The sequence below is a fragment of the Neurospora hispaniola genome (genome assembly GCF_033458365.1).
Source record: "Neurospora hispaniola strain FGSC 10403 chromosome Unknown B0T23scaffold_3, whole genome shotgun sequence".
NCBI classification, from domain to species: Eukaryota; Fungi; Ascomycota; class Sordariomycetes; order Sordariales; family Sordariaceae; genus Neurospora; species Neurospora hispaniola.
Window position 1 is genome coordinate 1,185,270 of NW_026944408.1, and position 23,529 is coordinate 1,208,798.

General features: G+C 51.0%; 6 protein-coding genes across 6 annotated transcripts; 2 read left to right on the forward strand and 4 right to left on the reverse strand.

Annotated features, from left to right (window-relative positions):
- Positions 1–1,903: 1,903 nt before the first annotated feature.
- On the reverse strand, positions 1,904–2,847 carry B0T23DRAFT_106441 (uncharacterized protein). The gene has a single exon (XM_062831783.1). The coding sequence runs from the start codon at positions 2,670–2,672 to the stop codon at positions 2,121–2,123; it is 552 nt and encodes a 183-aa protein (XP_062693775.1). The 5' UTR covers positions 2,673–2,847; the 3' UTR covers positions 1,904–2,120.
- Positions 2,848–3,022: 175 nt separating this feature from the next.
- On the reverse strand, positions 3,023–4,775 carry B0T23DRAFT_394479 (uncharacterized protein; the record flags this gene model as incomplete). The annotated part of the gene is made up of 5 exons (XM_062838130.1): positions 3,023–3,219; positions 3,277–3,397; positions 3,452–4,099; positions 4,177–4,284; positions 4,365–4,775. 5 exons carry the CDS (start codon positions 4,773–4,775, stop codon positions 3,023–3,025), a joined length of 1,485 nt encoding a protein of 494 aa, XP_062693776.1.
- Positions 4,776–8,153: 3,378 nt separating this feature from the next.
- On the forward strand, positions 8,154–9,554 carry B0T23DRAFT_427369 (uncharacterized protein; the record flags this gene model as incomplete). The annotated part of the gene is made up of 3 exons (XM_062840051.1): positions 8,154–8,231; positions 8,286–8,429; positions 8,484–9,554. 3 exons carry the CDS (start codon positions 8,154–8,156, stop codon positions 9,552–9,554), a joined length of 1,293 nt encoding a protein of 430 aa, XP_062693777.1.
- Positions 9,555–12,072: 2,518 nt separating this feature from the next.
- On the reverse strand, positions 12,073–13,965 carry B0T23DRAFT_106545 (uncharacterized protein). The gene is made up of 2 exons (XM_062831784.1): positions 13,453–13,965; positions 12,073–13,388 (listed from the first exon to the last, which is right to left on the reverse strand). Exons 1-2 carry the CDS (start codon positions 13,687–13,689, stop codon positions 12,360–12,362), a joined length of 1,266 nt encoding a protein of 421 aa, XP_062693778.1. The 5' UTR covers positions 13,690–13,965; the 3' UTR covers positions 12,073–12,359.
- Positions 13,966–17,034: 3,069 nt separating this feature from the next.
- On the forward strand, positions 17,035–20,770 carry B0T23DRAFT_427371 (uncharacterized protein; the record flags this gene model as incomplete). The annotated part of the gene is made up of 4 exons (XM_062840052.1): positions 17,035–17,093; positions 17,184–17,687; positions 17,761–18,232; positions 19,403–20,770. 4 exons carry the CDS (start codon positions 17,035–17,037, stop codon positions 20,768–20,770), a joined length of 2,403 nt encoding a protein of 800 aa, XP_062693779.1.
- Positions 20,771–21,197: 427 nt separating this feature from the next.
- On the reverse strand, positions 21,198–22,606 carry B0T23DRAFT_106574 (uncharacterized protein). Its single transcript, XM_062831785.1, has 3 exons — positions 22,327–22,606; positions 21,671–22,243; positions 21,198–21,609 (listed from the first exon to the last, which is right to left on the reverse strand). Exons 1-3 carry the CDS (start codon positions 22,498–22,500, stop codon positions 21,286–21,288), a joined length of 1,071 nt encoding a protein of 356 aa, XP_062693780.1. The 5' UTR covers positions 22,501–22,606; the 3' UTR covers positions 21,198–21,285.
- Positions 22,607–23,529: the final 923 nt, after the last annotated feature.

The window sequence follows — 23,529 nt, forward strand, 5'->3', positions numbered from 1 at the left end:
ATTGAACCAAGAGTGCCTGCCCAGTCTCCAGCAGGTGGCGTTTCGACAGGCCACGCACGCTGCAAGCAGCCAGGGCAGCCCATCTCGCCGTCCATCCATCCAGGCGAAGTGGTGGTAAAAAAAAAAAAAAAAGAAAAAAAAAAAAAAAAAAAAAACACCTGAATCAACAGCATCAATCGATCCCAGCTTGAACGTCAAGCTGCAACAACAACACCACACAATTCCGCACCACCAATACTACTCAATACGAAGAAAGAAAAGAGGCAGCTCTCTAACGAACCTAGTATGAAATGCCTTTTTGCCCGATATGATAGTTGACAGTCGAACCAAAACCCACCTACCTTGCAACTGATCGCATGTGTTGGGTTATTTTACGAGGCCATCCCCATCCATATCCACATCCTGTTCAAGCGATCAGCAACCATAATCCAGGCAGTCCCTCGTTCAGCACCATGCTCCTCCTCACCTTTCACCCTCACCACGATTCACGACCCCGCGGTATTCCATACTGCTAAAAGGAGATTACATAGGCAGTGGCAGGGGTTGAGTGATTGCTCGTTTTGGCTTGAGGACCTGGGATGCAAACCGACCTTGTCGGACTTATTCCTCGTATGTAGTGTAAAATTTCCCTGGCCACGACGAAAGATGACGGTATGTATCATCGTCGCGGGAGATCATATTTTTGACTGCTTCGATTGCTTCATTCACTACTCGGACAAACAAACCGTCCATATGACCTTTACTTTGCTTTCCATCCATCCCTTTTCCCATCCACGCACTCCATTATCTGTCCCAATTCTAACACATGGCCATCACCAACTACTGCACCAAGCTGATACCATAACACCATCAGGAAAGATAAAAAAAAAATGCGGATATCAGAGGGTCGTGACCGCGTGGACCAATGACTCTTTCAAACGCCTGCACCGCTTTCGACGAGCTGACATTGGGAGCCTGACTGAGTCTAGTCCTACTATGTACATAATCTGACTTCCATTATCCTCTGCCTCTGCCTCTGGCCTCTCCGACCAGACCGAGCCGTGGGGATTTCGCGACTTTCAGTGCATGATATCCTGGTCCGTGTCTCGTTTCACACGCATCACCGATTTGTATCAACCACATGGCAGAGACAAAATGATATTATCTACTCGGACCAGCCAACATACATATCCCGGTCAGAGTCCCTTGATTTTTATTAATTTTTTTTTCTCTTTCACTGCCGTCAAATTGAGGTTTCGCGCAGTGCGTGTAACACGGAGTAAGTTGCAACTAGCAAGGCATGTGAGATCAGCATGGGTGCGGGTGGTGGTTTGGTTCGGGTTCATGGGATCGATTGGGATTGGGCATCAACTTGTTGCTGTCCAAAAGCCCAGGGATGATTTGGGAATGTGACATTCACCTGTGACGAGACAACCCTAACCCTGATAAGCGCCCATCATTGCATCCCAATCGCTCCCAAGGCTGGATGTAAGCGCCCTCGTCCTGGACAAATTGTTGGTCGAAACCTTGGACATTACACCTTGGGTATACTCTTATTACGTATCCAAGCGTCTTTATTACTCCTTTGAGTTTGATTCCCAGGTAATTTCTGTACAGAACCATGCCAAAAGGACTCTGGCCGATGTCTTAGGTAAACAAATCGCAGGTTTCGAGCTTGTTAGTCCGGCTCTATGGAGGAGTGTTTAGGTAACTGAGGGGTTAGTTCTCAAATGTTTGCCTTCAGATACGGGCAGAGGGTTTTACACCTGAAGGTGAACCGTAAGACCAGACGGCTTGAACCACAGCTGCTTGCTCAGCAGGACATCAATTGTCTGGACCATTATCAGAACAGTCAGAAACCACGTGCCTAAAAGGATCGGGATGGCTTTGCCCTTCACTTTTCGTCCCATCCACCTATTGCATAATTATCGCGCGTTGCATACGGGACTTGATTCTTGTCATGATCGAACGATCTCCGTAACACCCTCTTCCGTCCCATAACAAGCTAACCATCCCCGCTGGTGGTTACCAACGACATCTGGTCATCTGGGACCAGCCTAGAGTTTTAGACCGCGATCAAGAGGCTTGCTTAACATCCAACTCTATACCAAGACTCATACACGTCTACCCTCCTCATTTACTTAGTCCTTCAAGGGTATAGCGTACATTTTGAAGGACATGATGCTACGTGAGATGAAATCGCATACCGGAAAACGGAACGTGGAAAATGGGTATCTGTATAAGAAACATCCAAAGGCCACGAAAATACAACGGTAGGAAACGCGCAATGGGTATATCGGAAGAAAAATGCCGCCTTGAATCTTGCGTACACATCGAAATGAAATGCTGAAGGAGACGAAGTTGGAGAATAGCCAAAGGGAAGAAGAGATCTTGTCGTGACGTGTTCTGGTAAAAGACCTCGAAACCGACTTAACTTTTGTGAAAATCTGGTATCCAGCGTTGGAAAGATTTTGGAAACATATCATCAGGAAGACGAGAGAGAAACACCTAGCAAACGTGAAAGTGTAGAGTAAGATAAGACGTTTCGATCGTAGCTTAAGAGAAGAGGAGAGAAAACCGAAGGAAATTACACAAAACCCAAACGGAGAAGAACTTGCAGAAAGAACCATTGGCCCGTGGGAATCACTCAGAGAAACGAAGATAGAGAAGAAAGCGCGAGAAAGAAAACGCATTCGAAACTTGACAGGTCAGAGATAAAAGAAAAGAAGGAAGAGCAGTGAGTGATACATGAGACCAGAGAAGTAAAGAAGACAGGCTCCCAAATTCCCAACAAAATGACTTCCAGTTCCAAAATCCAGTCCTTGATCAACCGGACTTGAGCGAGGATTTCTCTCCATCCTGGACGTGTGAGAAAGAACCATCCTAACACGAATGCAGCCGCAAAGCCTCCCACCTCTAGTTGGAGCTGAGAAAGCCATTAACTTTTCCACCACATGGCAAAGGCGTTTCAATAGAACGGAAAAGAGACGTGGCCCACGCTGTGACCACTAGTAAGCAACTGCTCACCAGGCTTTTTAGGCTTCTAGCCCTGGTAACCACCAAACCCATTGCCGAAGTTCTGGGCTGGGGACGGCTGGTTCCACTGGGCGTTGGGACCGGGCTGACCACGGCCATAACCACCAGCGCTCGGCGGGCCGTTGTAACCCATCTGGGAGCCGTAGCCGGCAGGTGACTGAGCTTGAGGGCCGTTGTAGTTACCTTGCTGGCCTGGGTAAGAGTCTACTTTGTGCGTTAGCGGCTGGCATGTAGAAACCAGTTCACCGAGTCAAGACTCACTGCCATAGTTATTGAAATAAGTGGAGGGAGTGCCGGGATAACCAGGCGTCTGGGCACTCTGAGGGCTATAGGGCTGGTTTGGGTCGAACTGTTGAGGGTTGGGCGTCTTGTCCTTGCCCCACTACACACGAAAGGTCAATAATGTCCCCGTCCAAGATAAGAGGGAGTCACTTACGCTGCACTTCAAAGGCCGACCATTGACCTGATACCCATTAAGCTGGCAAATGGCCATGGCAGCATTCTCGTGAGTGTCCATTTTGATGAATGCAAAGCCGCGGTCGGCCTGGAAACGAGACTCGACGACGTAGCCGAAGTTCTGGAAAAGGGGCACGAGGTCATTCTGAGTGGTGTAGGGAGTCAGGTTGCCGACATAGCAGGTCGTCTGCCAAGCAGGGGTCTGGGCGACAATCATGTCATAGCTGTGAACTCCGTGGGTAGGGAAGTGGTGGTGTCCATAAGGAGTGGTGGGAGTAAGACCCATCTGCTGCATAGCTTGCTGTTGAGCGATGGAAGGCTGACCCTTTTGGTTGGCCCAGTTGCAACGAATGGCACGAGATCCAAGCCATTCGCCGTCCATAGAGCTCAGAGCCTTCTCGGCATCGGGACGGTCGCGGAAAGCAACGAAGCCATAGCCGCGGGAGCGACCGGTCTTCATGTCCCACATGACTCGAGCCTCGGAGACGGAGCCAAAGGCAGAAAAGGCCTGAAGCAGAACCTCGTCGTTGACTTCGTTGGAGAGATCGCCGACGAAGATGTGGAAGTGGCCCGAAGTATCCTCCTTGTTCTGGTTGTTCGACTGGTAGGCCCAGTTGACACGGATTTCCTGCATAATTACCGGTGGTCAGCTCTACTCTATGGAATCATGGCCAAAGATTCGTAGTGTGGAATGGGCGAACTTACGGACTGATGCACGCGCCGGCCGTTGAGCGTCTGCATAGCACGCTCAGCCGCACCGGGATCATCATACTCAACGAAGCCGTAGTTGTAGCCCTTTTGCTGTTTTTCATCCTGAATTGTTAGCAGAATGTCTTGGGCGTCAAGGAATCAAACTGACAGCCTCAACAGGCTGATGTGAAAAATGAACTAACTCGCGGCTGCTCGGAGCCAGGTTTACCCACGTTCTTGTCGGGAATAATTTTGACATTCTGGACATGGCCAGTCGTCTCGAAAATCTGTCTCAAGACGTCTTCGGTGACCCTAGGGTCAAGGCCGCCGACGTAGAGAGCGCGCTTGTTCGGCTCGGGGGCGGCGCGGCGGCCGAAGGGGTTGCCGGCGCTGGTGGGCGACATGATGCCGCTCGTGTCACCGTTCCCACCCATGGGCGACGTAATCGCCGTAGGGATGGGATTGGTGTTTTGCGGGATGTGCAGCGGCGGAGGAGGCATGTGTGCGGAATTCGCGTTGTTGTTTTGACCGTTCTCGTAGCCGGGCGCGCCTGCGTTTGGTTGAGGTGGAGGGGGAAGCTGTCCGGTGGTGGGAGGCGGGCCAACGTCAGCCATGTCGGAGAAATGGTCGAGGATCTGGTAGAAATCAACGAGCAGAGCGGCGATGGCGATGATTGGGGGACGAGCAGCGCAGAGACCCTCCTTGGCGAAGCAGGCCCCACTATGAGCAGCTGTTGAAACGATGGGGTGAGGCAGTGATTGTAGACGACTACGTGAGCGTCTGCGACTGTAATTTCCAGCGGACTTTGGAAACTGAATAAACTTGCAAGGAGGAAGACCTGACCGATCAAACTCGGGGAGATGCTGACTTCTTATTGCAAAAAGAAGATTGACCCCGCGCGAAAGATGCGACGGAAGAAGATTGCTCGAGTCTCGGCCACGTTCTTGTAGCTCGTTTTATAGTAGTTACAGGCGGGCGGGCGCAGTGCGGTAGCGCAAGATGGGATGGCAAACGGAGGCCGTTCGGTGGAGCGGACTCGCTGTGGGTAGAAGAAGACTGTTGGGTGCACAGACAAACTTTGCGCCCACGAAATGGAAGGAACCTGAACGGAATGGCACTGTCGTAGATGACTGGAGATCTCGGCGTGTATCGGGGGTCTAGACACGCGATCGTTATTGAGCCGGCGACAGCAGCTGAAGCCAGGGACGATGACGATGCGGAGACGGGGGACGAGGATGGCTCCCGTTGATGCGAACGGTGGAGGACAGGGATGATGGGTTGGTGACGGTCAGTCAAATAACCGACAAGGGGAACTAGGTAAGTAAAAGAAGAAGGGGAATTGCAGTGATGGCCTGAACTAAACAGCAAAATAGTCAAGAAAGACAAGATGAACTGGAAAACGGCCGTAAACCCAAAAGGAAACGCCCCGAGATTCACAACAGCCTGTCCGAAGAGATGACTTGTCTGGGATTCTTCTGCGATGGTGTTGTTCGGTGGGAGAAGAAGGTAAGGAGAAGGGGGGGAAACTTTTGGAGCTGACAATGAGCCTGATGGAGAAGACGGCCCGGGGGGAGCTCTGAAAGATGCGACGAGCACGGGAGGGGAAGGGAAGACGGGGATTTTTGATGGTGCCATCGTCCTGGGATTGGCGGGCAGGCAGCCACTGAGACGCGAGGACGGAAGGGACAGAAAGGCACATTTGCAGAGCGGAGGAGGGGCGGGACGAACTCCGACCAGAGGCAGGTTGGATCATGGGCTGACTGACCGGCCGATTCGATACCAGAGTATACCTATTAACTGGCCGTCGCCGTCTTCGTCTAGGGCCTGATACTCGTAATCAACCCTTTCTTCACATGTGCCGTAGCAATCTCGAAGCAAAGAACCATGGAGGTTCTGGGCGTTTTGGTGTCAACATAGGAGTAAAGTCTGGAGAATCGAGAGCTCTGGTTGAGTAAATGGATGTCATGTGTGGTTCCTATGATCGTTGGGACGTAAAGGCATCGAAACTATTGACCAGTGAGGCGCTAAGGGACCTAGGTACCTGTTTACAGTCTGATTATACCACAGATACGAGGAGCCCGAGTATCAAATATATTCCCGTTCATCGACTTGCGTGTTGTCTGTCCATACTCTGATCATTTTGATCCTGAAGGCGGAGCACCAGATATGAGTGTGTGTGCTGAGGGGTATCGAGGAGGTTGCTGGTTCACGGCCCGGGGGCTGGAGGCAAGGCGCCAAGGTACTAGCCAACCACACTGTGTCGTGGGTACTAGCTGAGATATTGACCCCCAAGGGGTTCAAGGTTCAGGCTTTCTTGGTTTGGTCCCCTCTTCCACTCTCGAACTGGAAGCTTTCGTTTCCCTTCGAGATCATCAATGCGGCTTGTGTCGACCTTGGCAGAAACGAAACAACACTAGGTACCTCTATGATTTTACCAGCCCTACACCTCTGTATGGACATGAAAGAGTAGCGAGGTACCACGCAACTACAAGAAACAGGGAGCAGTCTCACGGCAAACCAGATATTTCTTGTGGGATATAAGGATTCCCTGCCATTCTCAAAAATCGCGCTGCCCTTTTATATCCATGCAGAGATGTCGGTACAACCTCATCACGGGCTGAATATGCTGAACATGCCACATTCGCAACGCAGGCACCTGGACGGTTTTCTATAAAAGGGTGATGGAACGCGTGGGTAGACCGGGGTGATACTTGCAGTGAATGCATGACCCGACTCGCCCTCCATCTCATCAGTCCGCCCAACACGTGCCAATGGAGCACGACGGAACGGCCAGCTGGGCCGATCTGTCATCGCCGACCACTGTAACGGCTCATTGTGTCAATGAGGGTTTGGCACTCTGTCCAGAAAAGTCTCGGTTATCGATATATGATTATACTTTCCTTGGCAGGACGCATGGCAGTCGAGAGTGACGAACGAAGGAGTTTACGGCAGCCGCTTTTTCGCACAATAGGTCGTTGACTGCCGTGCTAATTGCCAGGTATTGACAGCTCAAACTAAACCCAGTCGAGCAACAATACGGTCTTTATGTGTGGGGTTGAATCGAGTGGATTCGCAGAACTTTAGTTTGTGTAACCGCTGAATGAACTGCAATTGGTGGTCAAGATGAAGCTTAAACGGACAGTCCCATCGCAACCTTTTTTTTTGCTGGATCTGTGCTGTGTGTGAGGTGATTCTGTCCAGGCCCGTCGCCCCGTCCCCTGGATTTCATTGCGGGAACGACAAGGCCAACTCGGGGAAGCACCCGACGCTGGCGGTCAAGGCACCCACGCCTTCCAACCCCACAAAGAGCCTCAACCGCGCGGAGGTTCCAGGGACCCGACTGCACACTCCGACGCTAGGTAGAACTGGAATTACCTACCTACGCTACCTTTACATACCAGCACCGGCCACTGCAAGGTGCAGAGCAGCTACGATCATCTTCTGAACACCGCATAAATAACATCCCACCATTCTTCCATTTGTTTGAGTTCCCACTTCAAGTTCCATTCAGTAGTATCCCCTCAACTTCCAGGTTCCATACGACCTTGGACAACCTTCGTTTGCAGTCACCCAGAACCTTGATCCAGATACCTCTATTCAACCATCACTGGATCAGACGCGAGGTCATAGTTCCATCGAGCCTGAAGAGTCCAGATACCATACCTATTTATCAGGAGTTTATCCCTGGAGTGTGTGCTCGCACAGCAACAGCGAGACAGGAACTTGTCCATGCGTGGATTGCCTTAACCCTGGACGACCCCCTTTGTCTCCCCGCCGTCTAAGCAAAACAATTCCCCGGGATTTATATGCGTCAACATCCAACTTTGCTGCGCGACCATTGTCACACCTTTGGACTAGCGAGGGCCACCCGCTTTACCACAAGACAACGAAAGGCAACTCAACCACCACTTGGCCAATATTTCTCATTTCCAGAAACTTCGGCACACAACTCGCCCTTCAAACCTCGCTTGCTTGCATCATCGGCTTGCAAAATGACCGCCCCAGCCCCCACGAGGCCAAACCTACCAAATCTCAACCTGGACGAGTTGGATCGGCTGTACAATAATGTGGTAAGCAGAACTGTATCTTCCTTCACATTTAGTCGCTAACATGGACTGTTATAGCTCGTTGAAACTGGCAAGGTCTTCAAAGTTCTGGCCAAGGAGGGTGGTAGCTCGGTTGCCGAGTTGCCTGTTGCGAATACCAGCCGTATCCAGTACAATGTTGAGGAGTTCAATGCCGCCCTAGATGAGGTCGAGTCCGAGATCGTAAGTTTGCAGGATATTGGTTGATCTGAGCTACGGGCTAACTTGGAGAAAAAGCTGCAAGCCAAGGCCGCCATCTTGAGGGATCTGAACAAAGCACGGGAAAAGCGCAATCCACCGCCGGTCGCGGTACCCGCGCCAAAACCGGCGTCTCTCCCGGCCCCAACGGCGCCCATGGCTCCCAAGGCACCCAAGGCTCCCATGGCTCCAATGGCCCCCATGACGGTCGGTATTCCGGCAGGTCCCAGCCCCCCTCAACCCCAGCCCGGGAAGCCGCCTCTTAACAAGTCGGTGGCCCCTATCCCTGATATGGGACTCGATCTTACCGCGTCTCCCGTGGCCAAACACTCGCCGAGCCCGAAGCTGGTCAAGACCAATCCCAAGAACTCGCCTCGGCCGGGCGCCGCACGCCCTGTTAGTGCACCTCCGAAAAAGGATTCCAAGGTCCCGCCAGGGCCTGCCTCCCGACTAGCACATGCGGCAAACGCAGCATCACAGGCGCCCCGACCAGCAAGCGCAGCGCCCCAAGCCCCCCATCAAGTTCACAACACCAAGTCTGCGGTCCTTCAGGGTGGGAATCTGGGATCTGGCCCGACCGCGCCGCCTAATCATACCAACATACCGAACCCACCGCCGCATCAAACGATGTCAGGGCCGCAACCAGCTCAGCCAACACAGGGACCCCAAGGGGCTTTCCACGCTCCATCATCCGCTGCAGCCAAAGCACCAGCACCAGCACCAGGAGCCGAAGCTCTCTTCACGAACATGACCTTTTCCCTGGCACCTGCCCCAGGGGAAGCACCGAAGCAGAACCATCAGCCGGCCGCCAACATGACGAATGCCACGAACCCACCCGCTCCGAACGTGAGCCATCAAGCACCGGCTCCTCCGAATGCCAACATCAACAACGCCACACGCAATGGAGCAGGAGGAGAGGACGCCAACATGTCCAATGCGGAGATCTTTGACCTGGGGTCAGGGAGCATGGACAACATGGAGGACATCAACTACGACCTGGGCGGGGAGGGCGGCGACAACAGCAATTTCAACGACCTCTACTTCAGCAGCGGCGGCGACGATACCACGCAGAACACCGAGTTTGATGGCTCGAATTTCTACAACTTTTAGGAGGGGATTTAGGATACGGTCGAACATGAAATGAAGAATCATTGGATAGGATTTTGAGGAGAACCATATGGAGGCAGGGGTAGTATGGTCAGGTTGAGATAGTCAAAGTGAGAAGGTCGCTCAGATCAGGACGACACTTGGACGGAGCAGTATATGGAAAGAGAAGAGAGGAAGAGGAGGGGACAAAGGAATATGGATGGATAGATGGCGTTCTCATGATGATTTTTCTAATGGGTAAATAAGATACGATACCACTTGGGGCTTATACGTAACTATGGGGGCGTCTTTCAAGCGACTTCGTCATATTTGAGGGCGACCGCTTTGCCGACGAGCGATTGATCTGAAGGGGGAAAATGGGATGGCGATGGGACGTAATGCAAGTCGATATGGCGTAGAATACAAATACGATCAAGGGAAAGATGACGTGATGGTATCTTTGGACGATAGTAGCGAGATAGGAGAATGAAACAAAGTCGGTCTCTCTTTGAGAACACAGCTTCACCAATAAAGCTCTCGAGACACTCTTCACCCGACGTTCAAGATGCATGCCATGTGGTTAGTTGACAACACAGATCACAAAATATATCTTGCTGCTTTCCCTATTATCTCTTCGCACAAGCATGGGCGGGGGTATATACCCGCATGGCTACATTTACTCAGAATAGTACCCAGCTGCGGTGGTTGTCCATGCTCTCCATATGTATTACTGCCCTTTCCGTACCGCTATTCAGGTATCCTGAATACATCCCGCGAAACCCAAGGCTGCTGATGGACATTGGTTTTGTTGGTCCGCATAGACATGATTACATATGCCCTATGTGTTGTCCCCCTAACCGCCAGAGATATACTTCAAGGAGACATCTTCCAATTTGGTTCCTTTGTTTTGAGGAAGCGGCTTTGAGGAGGTAGCTTTTGAGGAAATGCAGGGTAGGCAAAAGACACGACGCGAGCATTGCATACGAAGAGGAGGGCGAAAACAAAGACGATGACACAAAAACGTACATATCTGTTGTATACTGTTTGAAGATCACAAGAGAATCGACAGCGGTGTATTTGTTCTTCACCTACATCTACCTATCAGCCTCATTTCTTCTTCAGTGAGGGACGTAGGAAGGAAGCTCGGTCATCTTGTAGTGTATCCGCTCTGAACATGGATGTCCCACATTCATTCCTCTTTCTAGGTCTACCATACCGGTCATGTTCACCGCCAACAGCAAGAACGATCATGATCTTGTTCTTAACCCACCCCAAAGCAAATGTCGTCAGTTAGTGAAGCACCTCTCCTCTTTCGCATTTCTTCTTGAAAAGGCATGTATTTCTTTAACACTCTAGCCTTGCAGGTACGTAGTGTGAAGAAAGGAAAAAAAAAAAAAAAAAAAAGGTCCAGGCACTCCGCTGGGTCTAGGTTACGCATACGCAGTAAGCGTGGCCGGACTTTTTTTTTCCCACACCACCTTCACTTCTTCTGCCTTGGAAAAAGCTTGGGAAAGCGACTCATGTCGATCACCCGTTGATCACCACATCCATTTCGCGCTCTTTCATTGATCAACTTCAATTCCCCCCCAACCCAACCCACACATCATGGACCGCTAGACTAGTGTAAAAAAGAAGCTTGTCTGAGCTTGTCCAATCCAACCAAGCATTTGGAGCTAAAACTAGAGACAAAATTCGTCATACCGAGCTTATTTCTTTTGTCATACAGTGCTGCTTATCATTTATCATCTGTTGCAGTGTTGTCGAACTGCCGGTAATGTAGTGTACACTAGTACTGCGTACCTTGCTGCATCCTCTGCAATTGTCATGTTATGGTTATGTACATGTACACTAATGCCATGCCAAGTCGAATGCAAAGACCGCGGAAAGTTTTGATGTTGTTGTTGGCGCATGCGACATCATCAAATGTTGAAAACATTCAAAGTTCACCTCATTTTGCGTCTGCTTCGAGACGACATATCATTCATTGTTGTCACCTGTCGCTCACATGATGATGATCCCTTCCGCTGCGCTTACCATTCCACAGTTGCCAGTTTAATCTTACAACTCCATTAAACTTGGTTACATGTAGCTGCCTACATTGTTCCGGTGTCACACGATCCATCAATGTCCGTATGTTCGAGTGTCAGTTCAGGTGAATCGAACTTGATGATTCACCGTTCCTGTCCCTGCTGGTACACCATTACCATTTCCTTGCTTCCCGTCCTTCTTCCTGGCCATTTCTTCGGCACCTCTTAGAATAAACCGAATTAAGAGTCACAGGTTGTACAGGAGAGAAGACACTCAGTTTCTTCAGACAACTAACACCAAGCTCAGGTAAGTGGCATTGTGCTATATACACAGACAAAGTATGTGTGTGTCCCCTTTCCTGCTTCCTTCATGGTATTCGTGAGTCGTTTCCAAGTAAGCAATGGTGGTTAGTACAATTAAAAAGACAAACACCGGGTTTGAACAAATAAGAAGAAAAAAAAAGGCGGAAAGAACCAAAGCCGCTGTATGAATACCCTAGTTTTTGGCTAGCGCCAATGGTTTGGCGAAAGAGGAAAAGCAGGTCAGACAGAGAACAAAAGAAAGACAAAGAGTTAGAGTTTGATGAGACGAGAAACCTATCCAGGCTTCATCGTCGCATCGGGTATTTCCAAGAAAGCGCCAAAAACAAAAGTAAACAATAAACAACGAATGTGTCCGTCCGTCCGTCCAACCATGTCCGTCAACACCATTTCAACTCCAAGACCCATTTATATGTCTTTTTTTTTTTTTCTTTTAATTCTTTATTGGCCCAGCATTGCAATGCAAAACAGCTTCGACCAATCATGCGGACAGGCGAGGCTGCTGGTCGGTGGCAGCATTTGCTGTCGACGCTGCCGCTTTTGACTCCAACTCCCTCCTTTTTGCCAGTAAACTCTTGAAAGCACCCAGACACTGAACGAGCTCCTCCTCATTTTGAGCACAAAATCTATAGCTCTTCTCGTCCGTGATAATTTGCATGCAGTGGGCCTTGGACTTGCTCAGCGGATCGATGTCCACAACATTGACGATTGACGAAAAAGCGACGACGAAGAGAACCGAGTACTCGGATTCGTCCTTGTATAAAATGAGATTTCTTGGTCGTAATACCGCCCACGATTTCTTCCATTGCTTGACGCCGCGTTTACTTCGGAGAAATCGCAACCATCCCTGCCAGATAATCCGATCCGGGTCTTGCTCGACGTTGATGCCGCTAGATTGGCTGATGTTCATCGCTCCTGGGGTCATGGGGGCACCCTGTACCTGTGCTGCTCGTACTCGTGCTTGTGATACGGATGGAGACCGCACAGTCAAACTCTCGATTGTTGGGCCCGGTATCCGTTGAAATTCCGAATCGGAGAAATCGGAATGCGACGCAAGTTCTGTCCCCGACATTCCCGATGATTCAATGGCCGATGAACGTCGCCCACCAGGAGACACCAGAATCCGTACAGGAGGTTCGAGGGGTTCCGGTGAGCTCGAAGCAAGTCGTTCCCGATCCGCGGCAGCGGCAAAGTCACGGTTTAGGTCGGATTGTCGTCGGGGAGGTGGGCTGGCCAAGAAAAGTTCCTCTTCTTCCTCCTCTATCCTGGCATCCTTTCTGATCAAGTCAACCCACTCCTGGGCATCCTGCAAAGTCGGAGCTTGAAAATGGAAGTTCTTTGCGGGCGAAAACAGGCCAAAGACGTTTGGGCGTTTCTGCTTTGGGTCTTTGAGGAAAGTGACGGCCGTCAGATCCGACAGATAGATCTTGTGTCGAAGCTTCTCCTCCTTATCTGATTTGTAGATGGACAAAGTGTTGGGGCGCAAGACGAGATAAATAGTCCTCCAAGCCTGAACCGCGACGGTGAGATACAGCCCGGTCCTAAACGATCCCCATGACAGGCCAAAGACGTACCTTGGTTTTTGAGGTGCGCTTTTGCACATAGCCGCTCTTGATCACACGGTCGAATTCAAAGCTTCCGTTCTGATTGACGGGCGAATACGTCTCGCCGGCAAGACCACTTCTAAGCCGGGCACCTGTAGGCGGAGGCGGCATAGGAATGGACGAAGGCGGGGTGGCGACGCTGACGCGGCGATCTTGGAGTGAGGCGGTAGCCGACGAAGCCGGAGGCTGAGTGTACATTTCGGTCATGATGGCGGATAGCGCATGTAAATGGATTTAGTAGTGATCGTGGTGGTGAGTTTGGCGATGATGATGATGATGATGTCAACCACTCTTTGTTATTCGTCGTCGTCGTCGTTGGTAGCAGCAGCAGGAGCAGCAGAGAAGGAGCGACGTGTTGTGCTGAAAAGGCGGAACGAAGGGTAAGGATGTGATGTGAGCGAAGGCGACCCTCGACGGGGGTGATGGAGGGATTATGAAGCCGCAGGGTAAGAACCGGCAACGTGCGTTGAGGCGGCAGCTAACGAGCAATGGAAGTGATGTGGAAATGGAAGCAGAAGCAGAAGCAGAAGCAAGCACGCTCCACAGATGATGATGACCTTGCTGCTGCTACCTTGGTGTAGCGGGCAGATGGAGCAGCAACTGAAGCGAGCCGAAATGTAGGTAATCGAGTGGACGAAATGGTGCAGCAGCTGGCAGACGGACGGGCAGGTCAATCAATAAAAGGAGGATACAGTGAGCTCACGGCAGCGATGCAAAACCGGAGCGGGGAGAGAGGATGGAATCGCGAGAAGCTTCAAATCATTCAGTTTGGGTTGATGAAATGGACCGGGGTGAGTAGCAGTGTGTTTTGATGAGGTCCGAAACCAGTGTCCACCCAGGCACAGACTGACGGGCATTAGGTCCACTTATTAGTCGGGGTGGAGACTCTGGAGCGTTGCCGGGGCGGCCAATCCGGGCTAGGAAATGGAAGCCCACTCGAATCATGTGTGGAGGAGCGAAAGCAGTTCACGGAGTCCACAGGGGTTCTGGTAGGTGCGGCCTGAGGTTCCAGCAGCACCTAACCTGGATTCAGGTAACGGATGCACACTTTCCAAGCTTCTTCAGGGCAACCGACCACACCCTGGCTCGTAGGTAGGTGCTCATCCGGTGAAAGCCCGTCTCAAGGTACCTAGGTGGTCCGTCGTTTGTTGATGATAAGCAGAGGCTGGGCTCGCCGTGCCGAGACACTTTGAAACAGTTGAGGATGGCTTGTACAAGTTAATCTTCCGGCCAACCTTTTACTCGGGAGAAGGGGGAGGCACGGCAGACTTGTTGAACCAAGAGAACCATGGGCAATAGCTCTTGACTAACCTGAAGGTTATAGACGACCACGTACGTGATGTGAATAATGATGGTGCACGGTGAGAATTAGGTGGATTGGTGTTTGATATAAGTAATAAAGCAGCAGATGTACTGTAGCGATGACACACATACATACCTAGGTACATACCCTTTGAGGGCCACAGGTACAGACCATGTTGCTTCGACGATGGACCTATATTTAAGCTATGGACGGGGGTGCCTGGGCTTTGACTTCTTCACAAACCTTCCATCAATGTCCCATATCGAAATTACTTGTGTACACTACATATCGGCAGGCAATCCCGATCCATCAGGGGCATCGAGTACTACCGAGGATGCAGTCCATGCTCTCTTTTTCGGTGCTTCATCTGGTGGTGTCACCGAACTAGTGGTTGAGGACCGCTTGGTTTGTTGGTAGCTCGAGACCTCGGGCCAGCTGCACCTGGACGTATTCATATCTACTTGATTCGTTCGCCTTTCTAAATCGTACTTGGCCATTCATAAGTACTCTTCTTGAAAGGGGGGCTGGGACAGTTCGGGAGAGATACGTCAAATATGATAGGTAGGTACTAGGAGTACCAAAGTAATGAATACACCCGCATTGAATGTCGAAGGTCAGCATTGTCCTCGCTGTCCGAAATGGTTTCAGAGGTCCAACAGGTGCGACGACTGGACACATTCAGAAGCTGGAGCCGAGCGTTTGAACGTTGACGCTTCCCGACGTTCGTTGGCCGCCCACAACCAACCGACTCCACCCAAGCAATTCAAACAGGTGGAGATGGCATGCGGAGAGTGCAGATGCCCCTGCCGACTGCACTGCATAGCATTTCTCCAACTCCGCTCAACTTTTTCACCTTCAACCATCACTCACAACAAGCGCCAGACCAGCGGCAATGAATGGACTGCAGTCTCGATTGTGCAGTCGCCGTCTACACTAGTACTGCAGTGACACCGAATAAGCATTGGGGAGGCTACTGTTGAGCACAAGTCACTATTTACTCACACCAAATTTCGGCATGTGTCACAAATGCACACAAGTGCCGACCGGCGACAACGAAAACAATGGAAGACGAAACTAACGGAGATTGCACGAGGAGCGAGATTGCCGACATCAAACAATTGAGTTGAGGCATAATTGTACATATGGAGCATACGGAGCTTCATTATGGAAACCACCTACTGCCATGGAACTGCGGATCCCATTCCACTTGCCTGGTCGTTCACTTTGCCCCGGCGGTCTTCTGAGCGGTATTCCACGGCTTTTCCATCGAGCTCAATCGCTTCTCCTTCCCCAGAGCTTGGCCGTACTTGGCCGTCTTGGCCTGCTTGGCCTGGAAACGCCATACTACACTACCAACCAAGAGAGAAACGTCCAAAAAGGTCTGGAAGTGAGCGACCAAGAATGCCGAGATGCGGGGAAGCTGCAGTTCAGAGAGCCTCAACTGGATCATATATATGTATGCCTTTTCTATCCATTTCTCGTCGCAATCAAGTGCGTGCATACAAAGTCGGTACGCCAGCTTGGATACCCATTAACCCGCACACTTCTTCTGAACTTGTGCAAAGCATCACTACAAGTGAAGCCGTCTGGTTACATGGCAGTCACAGTCTTCGAGTTCTTGCCTTTCTGCTTGACACTTCTGGCCACCTTGGCCACGATGGGAGTCGTTACTACCTCTATTTCCTCATTTGCACTTCCAGACGAGGTTGGTGCCGTTTGATGCTGGGGTAATGGAAAAGCCTCAAGTGTCCTTCCTTCCTCAAGACAAGTCGTACGACGGATGGAAGAAAGCCTTCAAGAGCACCTGAAGTCTGCTGGATGGGAAAACCGAGCTCGTATTTGACGTGACCATACACATTATTCCCCTTTGTTCACTCCGTCAATACCTTCGCCGTTGGATATGTCCAAGTGATCATTACAAAAGTACCCCTATCAGCTTCTATTCCACTCGTTACACGAGATCACTCAGCCGTTGATTCACACACTATTACTCCACTTGCTCCAAAATTTCCTTATGGAACCTAAATCCACCAAGAAGTCGTCTGGGCGTGCCAAACATAACAAATCCCGTGAAAGCAAGACCGACCAAGTCAAGATTATTGAAGAATTGCGAGCCAGCACCGCTGCCCTTGCGGTTGCGCGGCTGCTCCGTGACACAGGGGGTGAGATATCGATAAATATCAGAGAAGAGTTACCGAGTGACAAACAGTATTTCCGATTCAAGGGGGTAATAGATGGTTTGCCCCAACATGCACTACCAGATTGCGTGGTCAACGTTGGGCGAGTTCCCAACATTCGAGCCCGCCAGGTGAGTCTTTCAGAATCAGCACAGCAAAGCACCCTCAGTTGAACCTGTAGTTACTGACACCCATGTGGCCTCATTCAAGCATGTTATCAGGGAGGCACTCAACCACATGCCTTTACCTGACGAGAATGCCATGCCTGAGCACTCAGTTTCACACTACGAAGTACGGGACTATTCACACATGTTTGACGACGGAACAACCGTCGTCATTGAAAAGCTTCCCGCCCACGGCAGCTTGAGTCTTTGGGACTACATACGAGCTTTGGAGGAATCGAAGGACCTCGATTCAACAATTTCCGCCGCCGCCAACCCCCTTAGGTATGACATTGGAAACTGGCTCGGGCATTTTCACAACTGGGGCTCAGAAGAACATGTGGTTGAGAAACTTCAGGGAATTGCGAGAGACCCAGATGTCATTGACCAGCATTGCAAATCCATCTCCAAAAAGCTAAAGGAGGCCATTTATCAGCTTCCTAAAGGCACTCATGGCGCTCAGAAAAATTTGGACAAAGTCCTTAGCTTGATAAGGGCAAACTATGCCATTCCCGGGAAGAAACGAGCGTTTCAAATTCTCAATGGCAATTTTGACCTAGTCAGGTGAGCGTGGCACGGCGACTGTGTTATCGATTACCACCAAAGGTACTGAGACTGACATGACCATTCTACGTAGCCTCCATATCATGTACTTCCCGCTTGATAAGCGGGACCACCCAAAACATGTGCCATCTGTTTACGTCTCGGATTGGCGTGATTTTCGTGAAGGGCATCCTGCGTTTGACCTCGGTTCGTTGATGGCCGACTTGGTTGTACTCTACGAGCAGAACACCACACTCGCGGGTGATGTGGCCCGGGGATTCACTCAAGGATATTTTGCCAAGGTCAAGAACAGTAGTTGCCTGAACAACAAGTTCATGTTCCACGTCTTGGTACACATTGGAGTGTGCATGATTATACGATGCCGTGGCCTTTTGGAAGAGAGCGATGACACCGGCAAAGACAAGAACACCGGCAAGAGCAAGACTACCGCCAAAAGTAAGAATACTGCTAAAGACAAGAACAATGGCAACCAGGGAGGAAACGGCAATGGTAACGGTACTGACAATGATCATGGCAATCCCAAACACCCGACGAACGACAAGAGGGTTCGAGGACTATTTAAATATGGACTCATGATTATACGTCATGCTATACTTGAAGACAGAAAATGGTTTCTGGATAGGCCTCTTCTATGTCATCTTTTTGACGTATCCTATTCTAAAGATCACCCTGGGCCCGACAAGTGGGAGTTAGCTAGGAGATCCTCCGCAGAGAAGAGTGGTGATCAAGTGGTGGAGTAAGCGGAGAAGGCCTCTAGTATCCTTGGGATTGGCATGATTTGGGTACATATACGCTCTAAGGCCAAGGGAGTATAAGCGATTCATTGTGATTTCATTCGTCTCTCATAGCATTACTTTCAGGTCTCAAAGCAATAAACAAATAGCGATCATAGTTCTTCCAGTCGTTCAGTTACATGGTGTGCCTTCATTTTGAGTACAGGAAAGCAGTTGTCGGAGCCGAACGTGATGCTTAGTATCACTACTGGAGATGTGAGATGTAACGCCATTACTAGCTGAAAAGGGACCTTAGCATGAATTTGGCTATATTGTGTCGCTCTGCTAACAATGACACAGCTTCTCGGCAACTCTATGTCCTGACAATTCAAACAACCGCCTTCGAAACCCCTTTTTCAGGGGATCATCCATAAATAACCCTAACCCTTGACAGTAAGCACAGTTCTGTAAAAACTGCACATGCAACAACAAAAAGTTGGATGAGCACGCATCGACCACCTTCACTCTTTTCGAGTAACTCAACCCTCACAAATCAACAATTGCCACGCTCCCTTTTCAAGGCCCAATTTTGGATTCTTCCAGGACTGTAGTCCGTGAATACTGTGAAGAGCCACCAAACTCAAGACGCCTTCACCAGCAAAACCAGTCATTAAACACATCCTTCCCAACTCAAGCACACCATCCAGAAAGATTGAATCAAGACGGATGGCCTCAACATCGCCACCTTCCACATCTTCACCAGCCATGTCGTCCACCACAACCACCACCACCGCGACAGCCAAACCCTGCATCAAATGCCGTTCTAATCCAGGAACCCTCGACTCCCGCGGTCAACTCGTCTGCCGGTTCGTTCTTTCCTTTCCTTTTCCTTTCCTTTCCTCTCCTCCCCTCCCTTCTAGCCCCCTCCCACCATCTCTAATACCCAAACTAATATCCCTCTCTTTTCACGATAGCATCTGCTTCCAAAAATTCATCTCCCAGAAATGCATCAAACAAATCGGCCTGCTTAACAAGGACGTGCGCTCCTCCTCCTCTCAATCCCTCTCCGCCTACCATTTGTCTCAGAAGAACTCGGGCCCCCCGCAGGCTTCTTCCCGTCGGTATCTGTTGGGATTGTCGCTGGGCGCCAGCTCGGCAGCACTGTTGGAGTTGTTGAATGAGAATGTAGAGTTTCAGCTCTCCAAGGGGAGGAATGCGCCTTTTGAGTTGCAAGTGGTGCATGTGAGTGGTGCTGCTGGTGCTGGTGCTGGTGGGGGACTACTGGAGGATGATGGGAAGGGGCAGGGGAAAGGGAGGACAACAACAGAGAGGGAAAAGGTGGAAGAGGTGGTGGTGAAGAGGTTGGGGAGCAGGTATCCCAGGTTTGAGTTCAGAGTGGTTTATTTGGAGGAGGTGGTTGGGTTGGAGACGGTCGATTGGGAGGGGTTGGGGTTGGGGGATTTTGTCTCGTCGGCGACTGAAGGTGGCAGGGATGATAAGAACGACTCGACGACGACGACGACGACGACGACGACGACGACGACGACGACGACAAAGGCGGGAAAGCTACAGCAACTCTTCGACAGCCTCCCCTCTACCACCTCCCGCACCGACCTCCTTCGCCTCTTCACGCGGCACTTACTCATCGCCGAAGCGCGCAAATCCCACTGTCACGCTTTGCTCTTGGGAAGCAGCACCACCGCCTTGGCCGAGTTGACGCTGTCCGAGACGGCCAAAGGGAGAGGGTTTTCGTTGCCATGGCAGATTAATGATGGAGTGTTGGGTGTTCCTTCCTTCAGCCCTTCCTCCCCTTCCTCAACCTCGCCCGCCGACGCTGGCAAAACAAAGATGGAGGAAACAGGAATGCTGGTGTACCACCCCCTCCGTGACGCTCTGCGAAAGGAGCTGGTCACTTTCACCAAACTTGCTGGTGAGCCAACACCAATTGCGGATTTACTTCCCGAGACGGATTCGTCCACGACAACAGCAGCGGTGGTTTCTCACAAGGATTTGAGCATCGACGAGGTCATGGTTCGGTACTTTGCGGAGGTGGAGGAGAATTACCCGAGTATTGTGGCGAATGTGGCGAGGACGACGGGGAAGTTGATGAGGTTGTTTGGTGGTGCTGGTGTCGCGGATGAGGATGGGGACGGGGAAGGCGGTAAGGCAGCGGGAGAGGATGAAAGTGAGGATAATGACGAAGAGAGGTTGTGCGGGCTGTGTAGTATGCCACTTGATGTGCTTGGAGATGAGCGGTGGAAGGGAGAGTTGGGAGAGGATAGTTATCGGGATGCTTTGGCGGTGGATGAGGGAGCGAGGAAGATGAAGCAGAGGATATGTTATGGGTGTGAGAGGTCGATTCGGGGATAGTTCATGGTGTCTGGCGTCTTGCCATGGGACAAGGAAGATAGAGAGCATTCGACTGGCGTAGAATGAGATACCATTAGACATTTTGCAAGGTATCGACAAGCTATAACGCTCTCATGTGTGGTGATTGTTAACACCCTTTTCCCCTTTTCAGGGGACTTGCTGGTGCTCCATCGACTGATACTTAGGAGACGTTCATAAGCGTACAATATTCTTCGCTTTCATACAAAAGGCAAGCCCCTGCCTGCCTGCCTACCTGCCTGCCTGCCTTTCCCTTGCGTATTAACGCCATATGCGCCTTCCTGCCAAACAGGGTTGATAAACAAATCCACACGTGCACCATCCGTCCTGAGTGTCTATTGTTTAGTTCCTAGAATTCTCTTGTGGCCTCCTCTTCCCTCTCAGCCGTCCTTCATTCCAATGTATTGTGATGGCGCATTCAGGGGACCCTAGCCCATACCCGCACATTATCCCTTGTTCAATCTCGATCTTTCGCAACAGCTTCCCCTCCAGGGGTACTAGTATCTCCCGCCGTTGCCATTGAAACCTCTGCCCTTCCTATTGCGGACCAGCTGGTCGCTATAAAGCCCGCCGGTGCCGCCGCCATTCATAGCTGCCGGTCCCCTAGGTGGCTGCCGTCCGTTGCCATTAGCCATCAGGTCGTCCTCCTCCATAGCGTCTTCAAAACCCAAAGTACCGTCAATTAGATCATCCTCGGGATAGTAGTCGTTCGAGCGTTGAGAGCGGGGGCCGGTGGGGGCGCGAGACGGAGGTAGCTGGGAGGTTAGGGGGTAAGTAGGACCGCTTGGTTTGTGATAGACACTAAGAACACGACCGTCGGCCTGGGCAAAAGTTGTTAGCTTCTCTGGGGCTTGGTTAAGCGGAATGGGGGATAAAACTGACTGTCTGCTTGTCAAATGTAGCAATCACATTGTCGGCACCCTCCTTGCTTTCAAAGACAATCTCGGCGATAACGATCGGGTGATGCTTCATGATACGACAGCTGAGTATTAGGCCGCCAATGGGGGTCATGGCGTTCTCGATATCAGCCGCTGTCGTTCCGGGAGCAAAGTTCTGCGCCATTACCGCAAAAGGTCCTGCCAGACCCCTGATTGTAAATCCCTTGCTGCTAGGACCCGTAGGAACTGACGCAGCTGCCGGTCCCTTGGGCGCATTGGCAGGGGCTTGATGCTGTTGCTGGTGTTGCTGGCGCCTCTGTTGACCTTGCTGCCTGCGCTGATCCGACTGCTCCTGGAACTCATTCCTAATGATCGCCTCCGCCATCTGCGCAGCCCGCCTCTTCTGGCGGGGGTTACCCGCAGGTCCAGCATTCGGGTTGGTGATGCGCGCCGCGAGGCCACCGGACTTGGGGGTATTGTTGGCGGACCTTGAGCCAGGACCAAGATCAACGGTCCATGAGCCGACTCTCTCGTTGTTGTTCTTCGAAGGTGCTGACTGGGGGCCGCCGCCGCGTTGCTGGAACAGACATGAAGGGTCAACGATTCTGAACGCATGGTAGCGCAACATAGAGGGCCGCATTCCAAAAGTTGCGAGCATACCTTCTTGACGCCGGCGCGACTTGCAAGCGAACCACCGGTGGTCTGTTTGGGCGTCGAGACGGGCGTGCTAGTCCGGTTGAAGATCCTGGCCGCGAGGGCTTCGTTCTTTTTCTTCTCGCGGTCCGCCTGAATGAGCTTTTGGAAGTCCTCGGCGACCTTTCTATCTTTCCCCATTGTGTCGGCGAGCTGACTGATGCTGTAGAAAGTGCGGTCGGTCGAAAGAAGTTGGTGAGGCGGAATGTCCAAGTAATCGCCGAAGGACGGTCGCGGATGGTTGTAATGCTGCAGGATATGAACAGGATACGTTGTCGATGGGAGTGTTGGAGTTAAATCTTGGCTGATGAGTGATGCGCCAATTCTTTTGGATTTCCGGTTGGAGTTTGCATTCACAGGGCAGCTGCGCAGGAGGGCAACAAAGGTTCAAAGCTCAAGAAAGGTAACCCAGGGTTTGGGACGGTAAAGAATGAGGGAGCAGCGAGCGCGGGAGGCGTGTCTCTAGGTATATTCAATTTAGCCGTGGGGTGTCGCGTCAGGAGTTCTGAATGCTTCCCGCTTCACTTGACCCTTGGGCGCCCTGCAACGCCGATCACTGCCAAGCGTCAAGCGCACATGGATTGAAGCTCAAGCACAGACCTCTGCACTTTGCTGTGTACCTACTTTACTCTTACAGTCTGATACGTACCTAAGGTACATTGAAGTCCCGATAACCGCTTGGGATGCTGTTTCCTCACTGCTGTGTATTTGTAACATCAACCACAATACTACCTACCTACGGTTTAGTTTACCTCTTCTTGGAGATCTCATCATCGCTATACACGTAACAGGAGGAAGGAAGCTGCTGGGCGCATTCGGCCTTGCTCAACAAGGTTGAAATTACCAAGCTCAAGGACTTTGTATAATGAATTTCCTGCATCTTCTTTGGCCAGCGGATACCAGCCCGTCTATTGTTTCTAGTATCTGAGATATCGAACCGTCTGTTTACATTGACTTTTTATCGTCTTATGCAAAACAGTTCAACAACCAAAACGTAAGCTTGAATTCTGTCCTTCATACGTACAGTGACATGGTCGTATGTGCGAAACCGGCTCCCATATGTACACAGCTTATGTACAATGAAGGATCTATAGCCACACAAAAGGCCTTTGTTCTCCCTCTTTACTCAATACGTGGAGCAAATCTGTCACTCCAAAATGCTTCAAGTCC

What these genes read in the sequence shown, in the direction of transcription:
- B0T23DRAFT_106574 (XM_062831785.1), bottom strand. Translation starts at nt 22,500, where the DNA reads ATGGGGAAAGATAGAAAGGTCGCCGAGGACTTCCAAAAGCTCATTCAG. An exon ending in GTCGCGCCGGCGTCAAGAAG is followed by an intron (nt 22,244 to 22,326) that starts GTATGCTCGCAA and finishes TGTCTGTTCCAG; the next exon opens with CAACGCGGCGGCGGCCCCCA. An exon ending in CTACATTTGACAAGCAGACA is followed by an intron (nt 21,610 to 21,670) that starts GTCAGTTTTATC and finishes ACTTTTGCCCAG; the next exon opens with GCCGACGGTCGTGTTCTTAG.
- B0T23DRAFT_106441 (XM_062831783.1), bottom strand. Translation starts at nt 2,672, where the DNA reads ATGCGTTTTCTTTCTCGCGCTTTCTTCTCTATCTTCGTTTCTCTGAGT.
- B0T23DRAFT_106545 (XM_062831784.1), bottom strand. Translation starts at nt 13,689, where the DNA reads ATGACCGAAATGTACACTCAGCCTCCGGCTTCGTCGGCTACCGCCTCA. An exon ending in AGCGCACCTCAAAAACCAAG is followed by an intron (nt 13,389 to 13,452) that starts GTACGTCTTTGG and finishes GTCGCGGTTCAG; the next exon opens with GCTTGGAGGACTATTTATCT.